Source organism: Oncorhynchus mykiss, chromosome 12 (genome assembly GCF_057628025.1).
Source record: "Oncorhynchus mykiss isolate SJ-2025 chromosome 12, ASM5762802v1, whole genome shotgun sequence".
Taxonomy (NCBI): domain Eukaryota; kingdom Metazoa; phylum Chordata; class Actinopteri; order Salmoniformes; family Salmonidae; genus Oncorhynchus; species Oncorhynchus mykiss.
This window is the reverse complement of record NC_143033.1, coordinates 35,263,181-35,282,980: the sequence shown is the minus strand read 5'-3', so window position 1 is coordinate 35,282,980 and position 19,800 is coordinate 35,263,181. Positions and strand designations below refer to the sequence as shown.

The 19,800-nt window shown below is 43.2% G+C and overlaps 1 protein-coding gene across 1 annotated transcript; it reads right to left on the bottom strand.

Annotated features, from left to right (window-relative positions):
* Positions 1 to 1,360: 1,360 nt before the first annotated feature.
* adora2b (adenosine A2b receptor) lies at positions 1,361 to 19,265 on the bottom strand. Its single transcript, XM_021623566.3, has 3 exons — positions 18,851 to 19,265; positions 18,155 to 18,618; positions 1,361 to 3,923 (listed from the first exon to the last, which is right to left on the bottom strand). The coding sequence occupies exons 2-3, from the start codon at positions 18,472 to 18,474 to the stop codon at positions 3,176 to 3,178; spliced, it is 1,068 nt and encodes a 355-aa protein (XP_021479241.3). The 5' UTR covers positions 18,475 to 18,618; positions 18,851 to 19,265; the 3' UTR covers positions 1,361 to 3,175.
* Positions 19,266 to 19,800: the final 535 nt, after the last annotated feature.

Sequence of the window (19,800 nt, the reverse complement as noted above, 5' to 3'; positions counted from 1 at the left end):
ATAAATCATTCTGACTTTTCACATTCTTAAAATAAAGTGGTGATCCTGACTGACCTAAAACAGGTAATTCTTACTAGGATTAAATGTCAGGAATTATGAGAAACTGAGTTTAAATGTATTTGGCTAAGGTATATGTAAACTTCTGACTTCAACTGTATAACAATAAGTAACACAGATTTGTTTTCTGATATGATTTAGGCTATGTTGAACAAGAGCCCCAAAAAATGTCAGCATTTTGTTAAGAATAATCATGTAAATCTATCATTTTAAAGGGAGATTACATAACTAAGTCATCAAGAATTTCAAATATTGAGGCATTTGTAAGGTTGACATGATTTTCTTGCAAATCTCTAAATATCCTGTTTCTGAATTTTAGATGACTCATTACTCAGTCTGCCCACCACATACTGTATGTTCCTGAGCTTTCTCCATGAACTAAAGAAGCCATGACATTTGCAAAATTCAAGCAGAGCACAATAACACCACAAGTTTATATTATGTGTAAGAATACTTTCCCAATCCGAGCTGTGTTGTGTGTGTCCTCTCACTTGAGATGTTGCTGTTTAGTCAAAACTGGTTCCACTGGGCAGAGTTTCCTATGTAAGTTTTTATGCAACACCAGTAATGAAGAAGTCCGATATAGCCCATGACGAACAATACAATACACACCTCAGCCAGGTTTCTCAAATTTGAGCTACATGACTAATCAAATACCAAACGGTAAACATTGAACACTTGATGCATATTATGTTTGGAAAGTTAAGGCTTAGAAAAATGTGTGTTTTAAGTTATGATATGGTCAATGTGTAGGAATGGTAAATTAGGTGTTCTCATAGTAATGGATTCATCAGTGGATTCATTTCACAGTCCTGAAAATCCAGTTAGCTTCAACAAAATAAAATAAAAATCCTTCAACAGTTAAAGCTGGAATCTGCATTAGGTAGCACAGTGCCACTGTTCGCCCCAGAGCATGTGTTATTGTTTTGTTGATGAAACGGAGGAGAGGAGCATCCAGCATCGTAGTAAAAACAATTGCAGTAGGCATACTGAAGTTCTATCGTGCGTGCAATGATGTCAGAGGGGGGAAAAATATTTGTTGTTTGAAGTAACTGTTATTTTAATATCGCAAACGGACGTGGCAGTTTTACCAAGTACAGATTCCAGCTTTAAAGTAAATAAGACTCAGATTTTCACTAGCCTGGTCCCAGATGTTTGTGTGGTCTTGCTAACTGCTATGGCCATGACAACGACCATAGGAGTTAGTAAGACGGCACAAACAGATGTGGGACCAGGCTAGCTTTTCATCACCTGGCCTAATACTCATCTTAACTCATAAATAACGCTCCACATTCAAGGCATATTTGACAGATTCATCTATTCAGCTTCATACAGTGGCTTGCTAAAGTAGTCACCCCCTTGGCATTTTTCATATTTTGTGGCCTTACAACCTGGAATTAAAATAGATTTTTGGGGGGTTTGTATCATTTGATTTAACAACATGCCTACCACTTTGAAGATGCAAAATATGTTTTGTGAAACAAACAAGAAATAAGACAAAAGAACGGAAAACTTGAGCGTGCATAACTGTTCACCCCCCCAAAGTCAATACTTTTTAGAGACACCTTTTGCAGCAATTACAGCTGCAAATCTCTTGGGGTATGTCTCTATAATCTTGGCATATCTAGCCACTGAGATTTTTGACCATTCTTCAAGGCAAAACTGCTCCAGCTACTTCAAGTTGGATGGGTTCCGCTGGTGTACAGCAATCTTTAAGTCATACCACAGATTCTCAATTGGATTGAGGTCTGGGCTTTGACTAGGCCATTCCAAGACATTTAAATGTTTCCTCTTAAACCACTCAAGTGTTGCTTTAGCAGTATGCTTAGGGTCATTGTCCTGCTGGAAGGTGAACCTCCGTCCCAGTCTCAAATCTCTGGAAGACTGAAACAGGTTTCCCTCGAGAATTTCCCTGTATTTAGCGCCATCCATCATTCCTTCAATTCTGACCAGTTTCCCAGTCCCTGTCGATGAAGAACATCCCCACAGCATGATGTTTCCACCACCATGCTTCACTGTGGGGATGGTGTTCTCAGGGTGATGAGAGGTGTTGGGTTTGCGCCAGACATAGTGTTTTCCTTGATGGCCAAAAAGCTCAATTGTAGTCTCATCTGACCAGAGTACCTTCTTCCATATGTTTGGAGATTCTCCCACATGCCTTTTGGCGAACACCACACATGTTTGCTTATTTTTTTCTTTAAGCAATGGCTTTTTTCTGGCCACTCTTCCGTAAAGCCCAGCTCTGTGGAGTGTACGGCTTAAAGTGGTCCTATGGACAGATACTCCAATCTCCGCTGTGGAGCTTCGCAGCTCCTTCAGGGTTATCTTTGGTCTCTTTGTTGCCTCTGATCAATGCCCTCCTTGCCTGGTCCATGAGTTTTGATGGGCGGCCCTCTCTTGGCAGGTTTGTTATGGTGCCATATTCTTTCCATTTTTTAATAATGGATTTAATGGTGCTCCGTGGGATGTTCAAAGTTTCTGATATTTTTTTATAACCCAACCCTGATCTGTACTTCTCCACAACTTTGTCCCTGACCTGTTTGGAGAGCTCCTTGGTCTTCATGGTGCCGCTTGCTTGGTGGTGCCCCTTGCTTAGTGGTATTGCAGACTCTGGGGCCTTTCAAAACAGGTGTATACTGTATACTGAGATCATGTGAGAAATCATGTGGCACTTAGTTAAATAAAGTCCACCTGTGTGCAATCTAATTATGTGACTTCTGACGACAATTGATTGCACCAGATCTTCATAGCAAAGGGGTGAATACATATGCATGCATGACTTTTCATTACATGAAATCCAAATAAAAATCCATTTAAATGAATGCAACAAAATAGGAAAAACACAAAGGGGGATGAATACTTTTGCAAGGCACTGTATATCATTATACCACCATGCTTTGTTCTGTAAACATTTCTAATCTCACTTAAAATGTCATTCAAAAATTAAATACAACAAAAACATGAACACAGGTAGTGTTTTGAGCTACACGGCTGGCCTGTGGCCCCACCTATGAAGTAAAGGGTCAATGGTCGGCAGGACATGTAGGCAGGACTAGTAGCCTCATGCCCCTGTTGCTTGCCCTTACAATAAAGGCTCATGCCCCCTGCAACCCACCCCTCAGAGTAATGGGTCAATGGTCATGTGGATCTGGTCTCTGTTCCGCCTGCTTCCATTGGAGGAGTGGAGGTAGAGCTCCTCCCTCTGACACAGGACTTGACGCGCCAGGATCTTGCGGAAGGTGTTCCTGAAGTCCTGGATGCGGTAGGCGTAGATAATGGGATTGACAGCGGAGTTGGCGTGCGACAGCATGATGGCTATGTACATGACTGGGGCCGGCTTGTACAGGTCCTTGTAGAACAGGGTCAGGCAGTTGAGGATGTGCACGGGCAGCCAGCAGAGGGCAAACAGCCCCACAATGATGGACAGAGACTTGGCGGCACGGATCTCGCGCTGAAGCAGCCCGTGATGGTGGCTGCCCCTATTGCTGCTCACCGAGCACTTGAGCTCAATTTGGTGCATCTGCTTGCGGGCCACAGTGAAGATCTTCACATAGATGCCCAGCATGATAAGCAGAGGAGGCAGGACGCAGCCAAAGAAGTTGAAATAGACCATGTAGTGCATGTCCACCACATTCTCAAACTGGCAGGTGAGCTTGATGCTGCTCAGATCGTCCACCCGGGGGGGGTTGGTGGCAATGGTTTCCCCCACAGAGCTGCCATTTGTCAGGCTGCTGGAGACATTCTGACGGCAGGAAGAAACCTTCAGGTTCCAACCCAGGAACGGGATGAGGCCGATGACAAAGGACAGGATCCATAAAATAGCAATGATTCTTCTGGCCCTCGTGCCTGTCACCAGCTCCTTGTACCTGGATAGGGGGACATGCAGAGACCAAAAAGACAGTGTTAACATCTGTGGGGGTTATACAAGGGTCTTGTTTTCTGTTCCCTAATAGTCGTGACAGAGTGCCCTTAAAGGAACAGTGGCCTTCTATCAAGCATTCTGGCACTAATGCTGCACATTCATTCATGAATAAAATAACGTAAGGGGTAACAGAAAGGCAATAGAGAACAAAAACATGCGGTCCTAAAAGTTCTTCCAACTGAACATTATATTAGGTAGGGCCTGTGACAGGAATAATCTATAATTTCCATGATATTGCCTAAATTAGGATACCAACAGATAACGAGACGTCATTCCAGCAGACTTCTATCGATCAAGGACTGGGTGAGAATGCCATTGGGCTCCATGTGTTGGAAGACATATGGAAAACATATTGATATCAGCAGCACACTGCTGTATGCGTCTCACAGTGTAGACTACCTACATCCTGTCTGCTTTACACAGACACAAGGTATCCTGCTGTACATTTAGCCTCTCTTTGCCTTGTCATGTGCTCTGTTCCAGTATCTATAGCATACCACTTATGAAGCAATATGTTGTATTGGGCATGCATTCAAAGTGGTATACTAGTATAGATATTGGAATGTTATGTAACCCATGGTTGAATCAATGTAGGGATCTGGATAATTTGTTTGTGACACTCTCTCAGAGCAAACAAGCTGGCTCTGCTGCAGTGAACTGGATATTGCACAGAGAATAAGAATTTGGCTATTTGAGCAAGTAAGATATTGCATTTCACTGAGCACATTAACTTAAGAGACAGGGATGTGATAGGAAAAATCCCAGTGTAAGGGATCTCGTCCTCCTCTTCTAAGGAGGAGAAGCGAGAAGGATCGGAGGACCAAAACGCAGCGTGGTAAGTGTCCATAATGTTTATTTTAAAATAAACTGAACACTACGAAATACAAAACAATAAACGTGTAAATGAACGAAACAGTCCCGTGTGGCGACAAACACTGACACGGAAGACAAACACCCACAAACCAAAAGTGAAACCTACCCTATCTAAGTATGATTCTCAATCAGGGACAACAATAGACAGCTGCCTCTGATTGAGAACCATACTAGGCCGAACTCAAAAACCAACATAGAAAAACAAACAGACTGCCCACCCAACTCACGTCCTGACCATACTAAAAGAAAGATAAAATAACAGAACTAAGGTCAGAACGTGACAGTACCCCCCCCCCTCCCAAAGGTGCGGACTCCGGCAGCAAAACCTAAACCCATAGGGGAGGGTCTGGGTGAGTGTCTGTCCACGGTGGTGGCTCTGGCGCGGGACGTGGACCCCACTCCACCATAGTCCTTCTCCGCCTCTCTTTTCGCCTCCGTGGCCTCTTAAGAGCTGCGACCCCGTGGCGACTGGGGACCCTCGCCACGGGTCTTGAATGGACGGGAGATTCCGGCGGCGCCGGATGGGCGGGAGACTCCGGCGGCTCCTGGCTGGCTGGCGGCTCCTGGCAGACAGGCGGCTCTGGCGGCTCCTGGCAGACTGGCGGCTCTGGACAGACGGGAGACTCTGGCGGCTCAGGACAGACGGGAGACTCTGGCGGCTCAGGACAGACGGGAGACTCTGGCGGCTCAGGACAGACGGGAGACTCTGGCGGCTCAGGACAGACGGGAGACTGGCGGCTCAGGACAGACGGGAGACTCTGGCGGCTCAGGACAGACGGGAGCACCTGTAGGGAGAAGATGGAGAGACAGCCTGGTGCGGGGGGCTGCCACTGGAGGGCTGGTGCGTGGAGGTGGCACCTGATAGACCGAACCGTGAAGGCGCACTGGAGCTCTTGAGCACCGAGTCTGCCCAACCTTACCTGGTTGAATGCTCCCCGTAGCCAGGCCAGTGCGGCGAGGTGGAATTGCCCGCACTGGGCTGTGCTGGCGAACCGGGGACACCATGCGTAAGGCTGGTGCCATGTACACCGGCCCGAGGAGAAGCACTGGAGACCAGATGCGTAGAGCCGGCTTCATGGCACCTGGCTCGATGCCCACTCTAGCCCGGCCGATACGGGGAGCTGGAATGTACCGCACCGGGCTATGCACACGCACCGGGGACACCGTGCGCTCCACCGCATAACACGGTGCCTGCCCGGTCCCTCTCTCTCTCTGGTAAGCACGGGAAGTTGGCGCAGGGCTCCTACCTGCCTTCGCCACACTCCCAGTGTGCCTCCACCCCAATACGTTTTTGGGGCTGCCTCTCGGGCTTCCAACCGCGCCGCCGTGCTGCCTCCTCATACCACCGCCTCTCGGCTTTCACTGCCTCCAGCTCAGCCTTGGGGCGGCGATACTCTCCAGCCTGTGCACAGGGTCCCTTGCCGTCCAGAATCTCCTCCCATGTCCTGGAGTCTTGTGATGTTGGCCGCTGCTGCCCATTACCATGCTGCTTGGTCCTTTTGTGGTGGGTGTTTCTGTAACGGATTTCCTCCTCTTCGTCTGAGGAGGAGAAGCGAGAAGGATCGTAGGACCAAAACGCAGCGTGGTAAGTGTCCATAATGTTTATTTTAAAACATAAACTGAACACTACGAAATACAAAATAATAAACGTGAAATGAACGAAACAGTCCCGTGTGGCGACAAACACTGACACGGAAGCCAAACACCCACAAACCAAAAGTGAAACCCAGGCTACCTAAGTATGATTCTCAATCAGGGACAACAATAAACAGCTGCCTCTGATTGAGAACCATACTAGGCCGAACTCAAAAACCAACATAGAAAAACAAACAGACTGCCCACCCAACTCACGTCCTGACCATACTAAAACAAAGATAAAATAACAGAACTAAGGTCAGAACGTGACACCCAGAGTCCAACTCATCTCCTCTCTAAACATGTCTGCAGGACCTAGCCCAGTCACACTGAGGTTAACCTTAATAGCTAGCATATGAAGAAGGATGAGATAAAAATAGAACAACAGTCTATCTATACAGTGTTGAACACATAGACAAATAAGGGGTGCTTATATTTGTTCTGTTTCACACGTGTGTTAACTGCGTGGTATGACTGAATGACTGTCAAATGGAAACAGCTACTGCCTCCAGCTAGGTATATTTAGAACCACTGTTTTGCATTGAGCCACATATTTCTCAGGCTAAATCATGAGACAATACAGCAGATATACAGTAGATAAAGAATAATCATGAACTTATTATCAGTGCTCATGTGATTTCACTTGCTTTGATTATAGCATGTAATAATGACATGTACTGTATAAGCATGTCAATTATATTTCCACATGATATTTCCTATAGTACAACAACAAATATCAACTACTATTAAAATAGACATACTAATAATTTAGTACAATGGGGAAAATAGCTTTTTTGATTTATTCAAGAAGAGGAAGTGGTCGTTGTCTGCTGGAAATGTTTTTTCCCTCCTCGTCATGAGAGATGCTTTTTCACGTGGTCAATTTGCCAGTAAAATGACTGTCAGCCATGTGCCATTTCACGGAAGTTTAGTTTCACAGGAAGCAGCAGCTCATTTGACTGATGACCCTGTAGCCCCTCAGATGTCAAAGCCTCAAAACCGGCTGGGACTTTTCTGATGCAGCAGTAAATTATTAATCATGGGTCCCTGGGTTCTACCTCTGTCCCCATTTCTCCATTTCCCATCCCTCTCTGAAGGATGATGTGGCACCAGTGACATCCATAATCTACAGACAGCCATGGCCATGCTTAGGGACCTGAAGTGATGGGCCCTAAGGCTGTAGGGTGGACCCACACATCACACTTCCTCTTTTTTCTTACCATCCATTTCTCTGTCTCTCTCCTCTTATGTCCCTCAGTCAGCAGCCATGCTTAAGTTCTTGGAGGGATGGGCCCTAAGGCTATTCATGGGTTGCATGTTTCGTCACAATATTGTTTTGAACATTTGTTTTGGACTGTTGCCCAACTGAGCATTCTACTCAATGCATCGTCAATGAGCACTGATGAACATTTCATCAAAAGTGAATTACAGTGGCTTTTTACAGTGGCTTGGAAATACAATTCCATTAAAATGGAGGCAAATAATTAGTAGTAAAACCTTTTGATGTCACCAAATTGCCTTTAGATGCAATATAACAATAGCTAGTTAGCTAAAATTGAGGGGAGGACACCGAATTTTAGCTGCTAACATTAGCATTCCTAGCCATTTTTTATGAATTTTGCTAGCTAATGACAATCTGCCATCTGTCTAAAGGACATTTGACGACATGATAATGAAGGCAAAGTTGTTTCCTACTAAACATTTGACTACTTTAGCAATGTAATCATATTTCCTGCCACTATAATGCAATTTAGACTAAATCGTCATTAGCTTCCGTCCAGAATGATTGGGCTCATCACGATTTTAGGGCACCACTATTGGAGAGAGGCTTGAGAACGTACATAACAATGACATGACGCGACTCGAGTGATGGAGGTGGGTTGGTACACTGTACGCATCTCTCCATCTTTCTTCTTCTCTAACAATCCATCTCTCTCCTCCTCTTAGTCCTATAACCTTTCAGTCAAGAGAGGTATGAGTTCCAGGCAGGGACTATTATCTGGGGGGGTAGACAGCTCTCTCTCATTATCTCTGTCTCTCTCACACGCTCTCTCTCGTTCTCCCTCTCACACACTCTTTCTGCTTCTTTCCCCTACTGTCTGTCCCTCTCTCCTTCTCCCACTCCCTCTCCCTCTGTCCCCCTCTCTCTGTCTCTGATGGGTTTGGTGACATTCCTCTGCAAGGGCCAGTGAATTGTCGGCTGAGTGGATTAGTTCTGGCATGACGACAGCATGCTGGCATCGTCTCTCTCGGTCTCCCTTTCTTCTGTTCCTTTCTCCCCACACCTCCCTTTTCTAACCCCACGGTTCATGTGGTTCCGCCTGAGGCACATTGCAGCCCACAAACCCCTGTCAGACTAGTACAGTGTCAACAATCACTTCACAGCACATCCGCTTAAAAAAAAAACAGTATAACCTCAAAGGGAAGAGGTGTTTCTCTTTGCTCCACTGGCAACCCCATCAAATGTTGCCTACACTTAAGATTTGCATGCAAAGTATGCAAATATCCTGTCCTCACATGGCATATGGCACCAGCACTAATTAGAGATCCACTCAAGAGATGTGTGATATCTCTACGTGAGATAGGCCTATTATCTGTCGTTACAGGTCAAACTAGTACAGATTCATAACAGGAGTTAAGAGGCTTGGATTCATGGCGATGAAGTGCCACATGTTGTGAGCACAAGTGAGCACAGCCCATCTCACTCTAGACTGTATCACAACCAGACGTGGTTGGGAGTCCCATAGGTCGGCACACAATTGGCCCAGCGTCTCCGGGTTTGGCCGGGGTAGGCCGTCATTGTAAATAAGAATTTGTTCTTAACTGACTTGCCTAGTTAAATAAAAGGTTAAATAAATTAAAAAAAGTTAAATAAAGAATAAGTAAGAATGTTCTTAATTGACTTGCATAGTTAAATAAAAGGTCAAATACAAACAAAAAAATAAATAGATGAGAGTAGGCCTGACAGCAATACTCTCACATAACCCCGGATATATGCAAATATGAGTGAGGTCACTCAGTATGGGTACGACTTCGTTGAGCATAGTCACAAGGATCTATCACACAACGTCTATGGTAGACAGACAGGAGCGACAGCCAATAGGGGAGACCCCCACTCCTTTATAAAGCGCTGTTGCGCCATCTCGCCTCACTTTCCATTCTTCCTTATGAGGTTGTAATATTCCTAAATATTCTCCTCAGCATCAGCTTGGACTAATGCTTTCTTGCTAAACTGTTCACAGGCAAAAAGGTAAGGATTCACTACAGAGCTTAGGAATTAGGTTTCTCGTCAAGAGGATTGAGCACCTTTGCCGAAAGGAACATTTACTTCTCAGTCTCTGACCAGTTAGGGCAGAGCTAGCCGTGTGCAGCTAACAGCCCACCTAACTACAATTTTGTGCTGCTTATTCCCACCGAGGAGGAAGAAAGGATAGAGATGAGAGTCGAAGCTAGCTCACGAAGAACGCACATTCTCTTCAGCTAGCAGTGTGTTAGTATGAGCCAGACTACTAAACCTCTGGCAAACGCTAGCTTGCTATGCCAGGACTAGCTAGCTACACAGATAAGCATTGGCGAACACACGACTAGAGCTAGCTCCATCTCTAGCTCTCTCTACCTACACGGTAGCATCCCTACTTTTTTTTTTTCATCTTTATTTAACCAGGTAGGCCAGTTGAGAACAAGTTCTCATTTACAATTGTGACCTGGCCAAGATAAAGCAAAGCAGTGCGACCCAAACAACACAGAGTTATACATGGAATAAACAAACGTACAGTCAATAACACAATAGAAAAAAATCTATATACAGTGTGTGCAAATAAAGTAAGATTAGGGAGGTAAGGCAATGAATAGTAATTACAATTCAGCAATTAAACACTGGAGTGATAGATGTGCAGAAGATGAATGTATAAGTAGAGATACTGGGGTGCAAAGAAGCAACAACAAAAAAACAATATGAGGATGAGGTAGTTGGATGGGCTATTTACAGATGGGCTATTTACAGGTGCAATGATCTGTAAGCTGCCCTGACAGCTGGTGCTTAAAGTTAGTGAGGGAGATAGGAGTCTCCAGCTTCAGTGATTTTTGCAATTCGTTCCAGTCATTGGTAGCAGAGAACTGTAAGGAAAGGCGACCAAAGTAGGAATTGGCTTTGGGGGTGACTAGTGAAATATACCTGCTGGAGCGAGTGTTACGGGTGGTGGCTGCTATGGTGACCAGTGAGCTGGGATAAGACGGCGCTTTACCTAGCAAAGACTTATAGATGACCTGAAGCCAGTGGGTTTGGCGACGAATATGAAGCAAGGGCCAGCCAACGAGAGCATACAGGTCGCAGTGGTGGGTAGTATATGGGGCTTTGGTGACAAAACGGATGGCACTGTGATAATTTCATTTTCAGAGCTTATTAGCACCTTCACTGGCCGGTCTTGCTTATAGGTACTGCGGACGTGGGAGATGATCTAGCCTGTAGAGCAATGCACCACGTGGTACTCTCCAGTTACTGTGTGCCACCTACAACCAGCTCACTGGGAAGAGTTATGGCTACCTCTTCCCAGTGTGCTTGCAATAGCTAGACTGCTAACCCACGAGGTGAAAGCTAGCTAGTTACCGACAGGACTACTAGCAACACAGCTACGCGTCGGCAGCACACGCATAGGCCAGGTTTTTCCATACCAGGGCTATGGCTAAGAAATGAGGCTATTAACCTACAGGGTGAACGCTAGCTACCAAACGCCAGGACTAGCTCCACAGCAGTGAATCCTCATGGGTTCGCCTGTGAACAGTTTATAGCTGGAAAGTATTAGACCAAGTCGGGGCTGAGGAGAGTAATTAGGAATATAACAACCTTCTAAGGAAGAGCGAAAAGTGAGGCGAGCGGGAGCGACAGCTCCTTATAAAGGAGCGAGGGTCCCCCTATTGGCTGTTGCTTCTGTCTGTCTACCACAGACATTGTGTGATATGAGTTCCTTGTGACCACACCCAACAAAGGTGTACCCATACTGAATGACTGAACTATTATTTGAAATGGAACTGGTCTGGTGAATGGAATTATCATCAACCCTTTAATGCAACCCAGAGCCATAGAGTCAATGTATTGCTTGGATGCAAACTTTGAATAATGCTGGTGTGTGGGAGGCTACACTTTTGGGTTTTGTACAAACAAAATTAATTTAGTAGTGTTGCAGAAGTGAATTCAGTAGTGTTGCAGAAGTGTGTTAGTAAACCACTCCTCACCACCTTTATCCTATTCACACTCATTGTTGCTGTATTTACATCACATCTGTTGTGTGTGTAGTAAGGAAGACCTGTTGCCAAACCTATTTCCTCTCATGCCATTAAACAACTGCAAAAGCCAAATGACAAACTTTATTGAAACAGCCTCACAGTGTTTGGGGCTCAATAGTGCCAAGTCATTATGATGTAAGTCCACACACTTAGTTTGGCAATGCCATCCTTAAAAAAAAAAGCCTCTGAAAACATTTTAGTCTCAGTAGCAGCATAGAGGAAACCAGCTTTTCAAGGACACAACACTGATTCTTTCGAAGCATAGAGAAAGACTTGAGAACAGAACTGAAGAGAGACAGCTAGGTGAAGAGGCCTGGCAGGTTTGTTAGCTGGGAACATAGTAGCCAGAGGTTATGCTATTGGATCTTTTCCTCCAGACAGTCTGGTGTGTGTGACAGAAAATACCAAAATAGCTTGAGAAACAGAAAGTAAAGGCCCTAAAATGTTTGAGTATGTGCGCATGTGTGTAGTCAGTGGGTGCCGAACAGAGGGCCATCTCGCAGGGTTTGAAGTATCTCGTCTGCCGTTTCACATCCACCAGAGTCAGCTGTGAAAACAGTCTGATCTAAGGGAACTACAGTCCCACAAGACTAAGTCCCTGCCGACCGAACACACACAAACACTAAAGAAATGGCTAGAGAACAGTAAATTGAGCTGACCGCACACTCTTCTCATTACCACGCCACGTGTGTGTGATGTGGGTCTGGGTCTTGGTTAAAGGGGTAAACCGTAAAATAGAAAATCATGTTTCAATCTGGCTTGCTTTCTGAAAGGAATGTTCTTGTTGACTATAATGCATTTGCTGGCATAGACCGGTTAGCTGACAACGTCACCAACGATGTGCGCTTCAAAGGGGCAGAAGGTTGTGTGTTATGGTATGTAGTGAATCGTAAGTGGCTTGTTTGATATTTTTATTGATACCAGGTCTTGTTTTGACTGATGTTACGTCTATGCTAATATGGCTAACATTCGCTAGCTAGCTAACCAACAAATGTAACGATGTATTTGAGAGACAAGTGCTCATTCAATAGACATCGGAGACGAAAATATAGTTTACATATTATCAACAATCTAAGACAACCCTGTCTGTTTTGCCCCATAGTTGTGCATGCATAAGTTTTGTTGCTAAACAACTAACCCGTCTATTGAGCTGCAACATTTCTGTATGTGATGATATGTTCTTTTAATAACATCCCCCTGAAGAATAGTCCATCTGATTTTTCACCCATCCTGGGAATAACATATTGGATAGAATGCTGTTCCTTTCCTGATTAAGTTCATTCTTGGAAAACCACTGTAAATGGAAAAGCAACCGTTTGCCTTGTCATTTCACACACACCGGCACTGAAATCTGATGTGGTAGCAAGTAAGAGGGCTTCTTACATAATGTGATAAGAAGTCCTGTGAGCAGGAAAAACTCCTGGCCTTAGTTTACAGTGGGGTCGGGAAATTATTGCCACCCTTGTTAAAGATGATCAAAAATGAAGGTCTAAAATAAATCATTCAAATACTGAGCTATATTGTATGCAAAAAAACTGGAAATTACATTATTTTAATACAATTGCTCAGAGAAAGAGATTTTGTTAAAAACAATTCTCAAAAAGGTATCCAAATTATTGACACCCTTGTTTTCAATACCTTTCAATACATCAATTTGCAAAGATAACGGGCACTGAGTTTTCCCCCCAAAAAAATAGGAGGGAACTTAAACCATTCCTCCATGCAGAATCCTTCCAGATCCTTGATATCCTTTGTCTATCAATTCAAACCACAGGTTTTCAATGGGTTTCAAGTCTGGAGACTGAGATGTCCTTTGCAAAATGTTGATTTTTGTGGCCAATTAACTATTTCTTTGTGAATTTGTGTGTGCTTGTGATTATGGTCTTGAGGGAAGATCCACTTGTGGCCGAGTTTCAGCCTCCTGAATCCTGGCAGAGGCAACCAGGTTTTCGGCTAAAATATCTTTGTACTGGGTAAAGTTCATGATTCCATTGACCTCAACAAGAACCCCAGGACCAGCAGAAGAAAAATAGCCCCGTCACATCAAAGATCCACCACCATATTTTGCAGTAGGTATGGGATTATTTTCTGCTCATTCATTCACATTTTGATGCCAAACCCACTACTGGTGTGCCTGGCCAAAGAGCGCTATTTTCATGTCATCTGACCAAAGCACCAGTTCCAATCCAAGTGCCAATGCTTTTTAGCAAACTCCAGGAGTTTACATTTGTTGGGTGACATGAAAATAAAGCTCTTAGGCCATGCTGAAATTTGTCTGTAAGTGGATCTTCCAGCAAGACAATAACCCCAAGCACACATCAAATCCACAAAGAAATGGTTTAGCCACAAAAAAAACATTTTGCAATGGACATCTCAGTCTCCAGACTTGAAACCCATTGAAAACCTGTGGTTTGAACTGAATAATGTAGTCCATAATCACAGACAAAGGATTTCAAGAATCTGGAAGAATTCTGCATGGAGGAATGGTCTAAGATCCCTTCCCAATGTGTTCTCCAACTCATAAAACATTTTAGAAAAATGCTCAGTGCCGTTATCTTTGCAAGGTGAGGTATTGAAAGGTAATGTAAAACAGGGGTGTCAATAATCTTGACCTACTTTTTGAGAAAAAAACATTTATTGTTAAACAAAATACTTCTGTGCAATTGTATTAGTATAAAATAATATAATTTCCAAATGTTTTTAGCATACAATATAGCTTAGTAATTTAATTATTTATTTTATACAGTAATTTTTGCTCATCTTTTTAAGGGTGTCAATAATTTTAGACCCCAATGTCTACTGAAACCTTTTAAACTCTGATACTGCAATAAAAAATGTTAAAAAAACAGCTGCCTCCTGTCTTGTCTCGCAAATAATGATTTTCTCTATCTGAACCAATTTGTCTCATCTATCGTCGGGCTGCCAGTGTGGCAGACTCTGCTATCACCACTGTGCTCCTCTGCCATCTCCAGCTCTATATCAATGATGACACGGAGGCCAGCAGGCTAGGTATCGATCAAGTGGGCCCACCCATTGTCTCAGAGTCTGAGGGAGAGAGGTGTGATGATCTATTATAGCGCCTTTTAAAGTGTACCAGGGGTGGTGCCTCACAATCTACATCAATATACCATTGGAAAATTAGCTACCTTGCAAAATGTATCTACTCTAAAGCTGCTTTTCCAATCTCTTCAGGCACCCATGTCCTTTGAAAAACAAGCCAGAGCCCAGTGCCCCCCAAACCATAACATAGGTTTATCTACACAATCAAGATTTACAGTCATGAGTGAGACCTCAAGAACGCTTTGGTTCAGCTGTGTGCTGTGTTGTAGCCTGTATGCGTAAATGACTAGTCTCAAGCTACTTCGACTGCAGGTTTTTGAAGTTGACTTGTCTTTGGAAATCTCAGGGCAGAGCAAGGAGGTGCATTCTGGACTCCCTTTTCGGCCGGCGCCAAGGAGGATAGTTTGCAATTTTGTCATGTAAAAACTGCCGCACTGGCATTTTCCAGCCCTAACACCAGGTTCGGCAATTTACCTGTCTAACATCAGCTCCCTTGCGCTGAGGTGTGGCAATATTTGAGGGGTTTCCTTAAAAACAAGCGCAAATGTGACAATTTTATGCAGCGCTAATGGGAAGTTAAGATACCGTTAAGACCTCCTTTTTGTGTAACACAGTTGATGATGGCATGGATTTTGAGAGCTGAAGCGCAGCCTATCCAGCCATGACTCACAGTGCCCATGGAAGGAAGATGTGCCTTTTGATCTCGTATTTAGAAACAAAACAAATGTATTGGTTTGAATCAAATTAAACTAATTGGGGGGGGGGGGGACAATCATTGCCCAACCTCCACTTAATCAAGGCTGGTTTAGCAGCATTGCATATTTGTCTTTTTATTCTGGCCATTTGCTAAAAGTACACAGAACAGCACAAACTGCCTCTAACCAGAATAGAAAGGAGTGGGAGGCCCCTGGTGCACAACTGAGCAAGAGGACAAGTACATTAGAGTGTCTAGTTTGAGAAACAGACACCTCACAAGTCCTCAACTGGCAGCTTCATTAAATAGTACCCGCAAAACACCAGTCTCAACGTCAACAGTGAAGCGACTCCGGGATGCTGGCCTTCTAGGCAGAGTTCCTCTGTCCAGTGTCTGTGTTCTTTTGCCCATCTTTTCTTTTTATTGGCCAGTCTGAGATATGGCTTTTTCTTTGCAACTCTGCCTAGAAAGCCAGCATCCCGGAGTCGTCTCTTCACTGTTGACGTTGAGACTGGTGTTTTGCGGGTACTATTTAATGAAGCTGCCAGTTGAGGACTTGTGAGGTGTCTGTTTCTCAAACTAGACACTCTAATGTACTTGTCCTCTTGCTCAGTTGTGCACCGGGGCCTCCCACTTTTTCTATTCTGGTTAGAGACAGTTTGCGCTGTTCTGTGAAGGGAGTAGTACACAGCGTTGTACAAGATCTTCAGTTTCTTGGCAATTTCTCACATGGAATAGCCTTCATTTCTCAGAACAAGAATAGACTGATGAGTTTCAGAAGAAAGTCTTTGTTTCTGGACATTTTGAGCCTGTAATTGAACCCACAAATGCTGATGCTCCAGATACTCAACTAGTCTAAAGGCCAGTTTTATTGCTTCTTTAAATCAGCACAACAGTTTTCAGCTGTGCTAACGTAATTGCAAAAGGGTTTTCTAATGATCAATTAGCCTTTTAAAATTGTAAACTTGTATTAGCTAACACAACGTGCCATTGGAACACAGGAGTGACGGTTGCTGATAATGGGCTGTATTGTAGATATTCCATTAAAAAAAGTTTTTAAATCAGCCGTTTCCAGCTGCGACTGGCACCTACTACCACACCCCGTTCAAAGACACTTAAATATTGTGTCTTGCGGCCTCCCGGGTGGCGCAGTGGTCTAAGGTCTGTGCCACCAGAGACTCTGAGTTCGAGTCCAGGCTCTGTCACAGCCGGCCGCGACCGGGAGGTCCATGGGGCGATGCACAATTGGCCTAGTGTCGTCCGAGTTAGGGAGGGTTTGGTCGGTAAGGATATCCTTGTCTCATCGCGCACTAGCGACTGCCGGGCGCGGCGCATGCTATCCAGGTCGCCAGGTGCACGGTGTTTCCTCCGACACATTGGTGCTGGCTGGCTTCCGGGTTGGATGCGCGCTGTTTTAAGAAGCAGTTTGGGTTGTGTTTCGGAGGACGCGTGGCTTTCGGCCTTCATCTCTCCCAAGCCCGTACGAGAGTTGTAGCGATGAGACAAGATAGTAACTACTAACAATTGGATACCATGAAATTGGGGAGAAAAAGAGGGGGTAAAGAAATTATAAAAAGTTTTTAAAATAATAATAATTGTGTCTTGCACATTGACCCTCTGAATGTTACACATACACAATCCATGTCTCAATTATCTCAAGGCTTAAAATTCCTTTAACCTGTCTCCTCCCCTTCATCTACACTGATTGAAGTGGATTTAACAGGTGACATCAATAAGGGATCATCAAATCGAGATGAAAGCTATCTCATGGAAAGAGCAGGTGTTCCTAATGTTTTGTACACATAACGTCTTAAAAAAGAACAAGAAAAATACAGTAGACAAATTCTCAATAAAATGCCCAAGATAGTGGTGTAAAGTACTTTAGTAAAAGTACTTTAAAGTACTGATTAATTATTTTTTTGTGTATCTATACTCTTTTTATTTCGCCACTTCCTAAATAAAATAATGTACTTTTTACTCCATACATTTTCACTGACACTTAAAAGTACTTGTTACATTTCGAATGCTTATTAGCATGACAGGACAATGGTGCAATTCACACACTTATCAAGAATACATCCCTGGTCCTCCCTACTGCCTCTGATCTGGCGGACTCACCCGTTGTAGTGTGCCCCAGGCTATCCTTATAAGCAATTTGAAATGATTTATACTTTTACTTTTGATACTTAAGTATATTTCAAACCAAATACTTTTAGACTTTTACTCAAGTAGTATTTTACTGGGTGACTTTCACTTGAGTCATTTTCTATTAAGTTATGTTTACTTTTACTCAAGTATGACAATTGGGTACTTTTTCCACCACTTTAAGATAAATATATATCCCATAAGATAAATATATATCCCAAAACACAGAAGTTTTTGTGAATTTGTTGTCTACTGTATTATTCTTGTTCTTTTTTAAAGCCATTTTAATCGTGTACATGATACGCTACTGCAATACATTTTCCCCGTAAATAAAGTATTCCTAGTTGACCTGTCTTGAAAAACATGTCTATTTGTCTGGGCTTTTCCTAAATTACTTGTAAGTATGTGCTATTCATTTTAAATCACAAAACACAGATTTCAATGTCTGTCTAGCAATGGAAATCCCAAATAAAAAAGGTACTCACCTGAGGGGTATATTGATGGCCAAATATCTATCAATTGCAACTGCAAGGAGGCTGAAAATTGAGCTTTGAGTCAGTACCAAAACAAAACAGGCAAGAAAAAGACATCCATAGAAGTCCAAAAGGATACCGATGCTTATGGTTATGGCAAAGGGGATGGCAAGGCAACCCACCAAAATATCTGCCACAGCCAAAGACACCAAAAAGTAGTTAGTTGCTGTTTTCAGAGTGGTGTTGATGGCGACAGACCAGCAAACCAATACATTGCCAGATATGGACAAGATTGCTATTAATATCTCAAATACTATGTAGTACGAATTCATCTCCGCAAATATGTCAGAACATTAGGTCGGTCTTCGAAAATAAGTGTCATGAGCGACACTGTTCTAGTGGGTCCAAAAGAGAAATAAAGTATTTTTGCAATAATCCAAGAACATTCCAAAAGTATGGTTTGCGTAAACAGCCATCTGTGAAAAGGAAAAAGAACATAGGATACTTTACTTTTCTCCAAAGCAAACCCTGTAATTACAATTGTTTGAAATGTGAATTATTTGCGACTTCGTATTGGTTATCATGAATCTAACAAAAATGCGATAGTATGCTACTACAATCACTCTAACCAAGCCACATGTTATCAAATATACATTCAAAACATAACTTATATCTGCAAACTATTTCTTAAATAGCTTTGTTGCTTACCCCTCTTGAAACAGTGCATTATTTGCCAGTCCTTTACTTGTGCGCCCGGTCCCTTCAAGCCAAGCATCTGTTGCGTGGCTGTTGTGCATAGTATTATTGTGGAGATTCACTACGTCACATGGTTTTTCAAGTAACGAAAAAAATGTCATTACACAAAGTAGGCTAGCCACGCCTCAAATTCAGCGATTTCTACAGACGTGCGATGCTGTGAACAACAGCTCCACTTTAATGAAGCTCAGACAAAGTCATCACTTTTTAAAGCGTATTAAAGTTGGTGTAAACAATGAACCAGCATGCTTTCAGGTTGATGTAGTCGTTTTTTCGTTTTTTATTGTGCTGGCAATAACCCACTCAAGACATCTACATCTTTTCATTTCAAGGCCATCCCTCCACCGATGTCTAAAATGTGTGAATTGATTCATACACGAACTCCCACCCAGTTGTTCTCCCTCAGCAGCCTGGTCTCATAGACTAGACGTAACATAGTAAACGTAGATCCGAAACACTGATATTAGAATGATTATGTTACATTTGAAAGAAGGTTATTAAGGCAATGAAAGAAGGGTGGTTGGTCGGGGTGGATTGGTAGGTGTATAACGCAAACGTCTAGTAACCCAAAGGTTGAGTGTTCAAATCTCATCACAGACAACTTTAGCATTTTAGCTAATTAGCAACTTTTAAACTCTAACCCTTTTAGCTAACCCTTCCCCTAACCTTAACCCTAACCCCTAGCCTAGTTCATGTTAGCCAGTTAGCAATGAAGATATGTTCAGCCTAGGATCATTTCCTTCTTTCTACACTGAACAAAAATATAAACGTCAAAATGCAACAATTTCAAAGATTTTACAGTTCATTTAAGGAAATAAAATATTTAGACCCTAATCTATGGATTTCAAATGACTGGGAATACAGATATGCATCTGTTGGTCACAGATACCTTAAAAACAAGG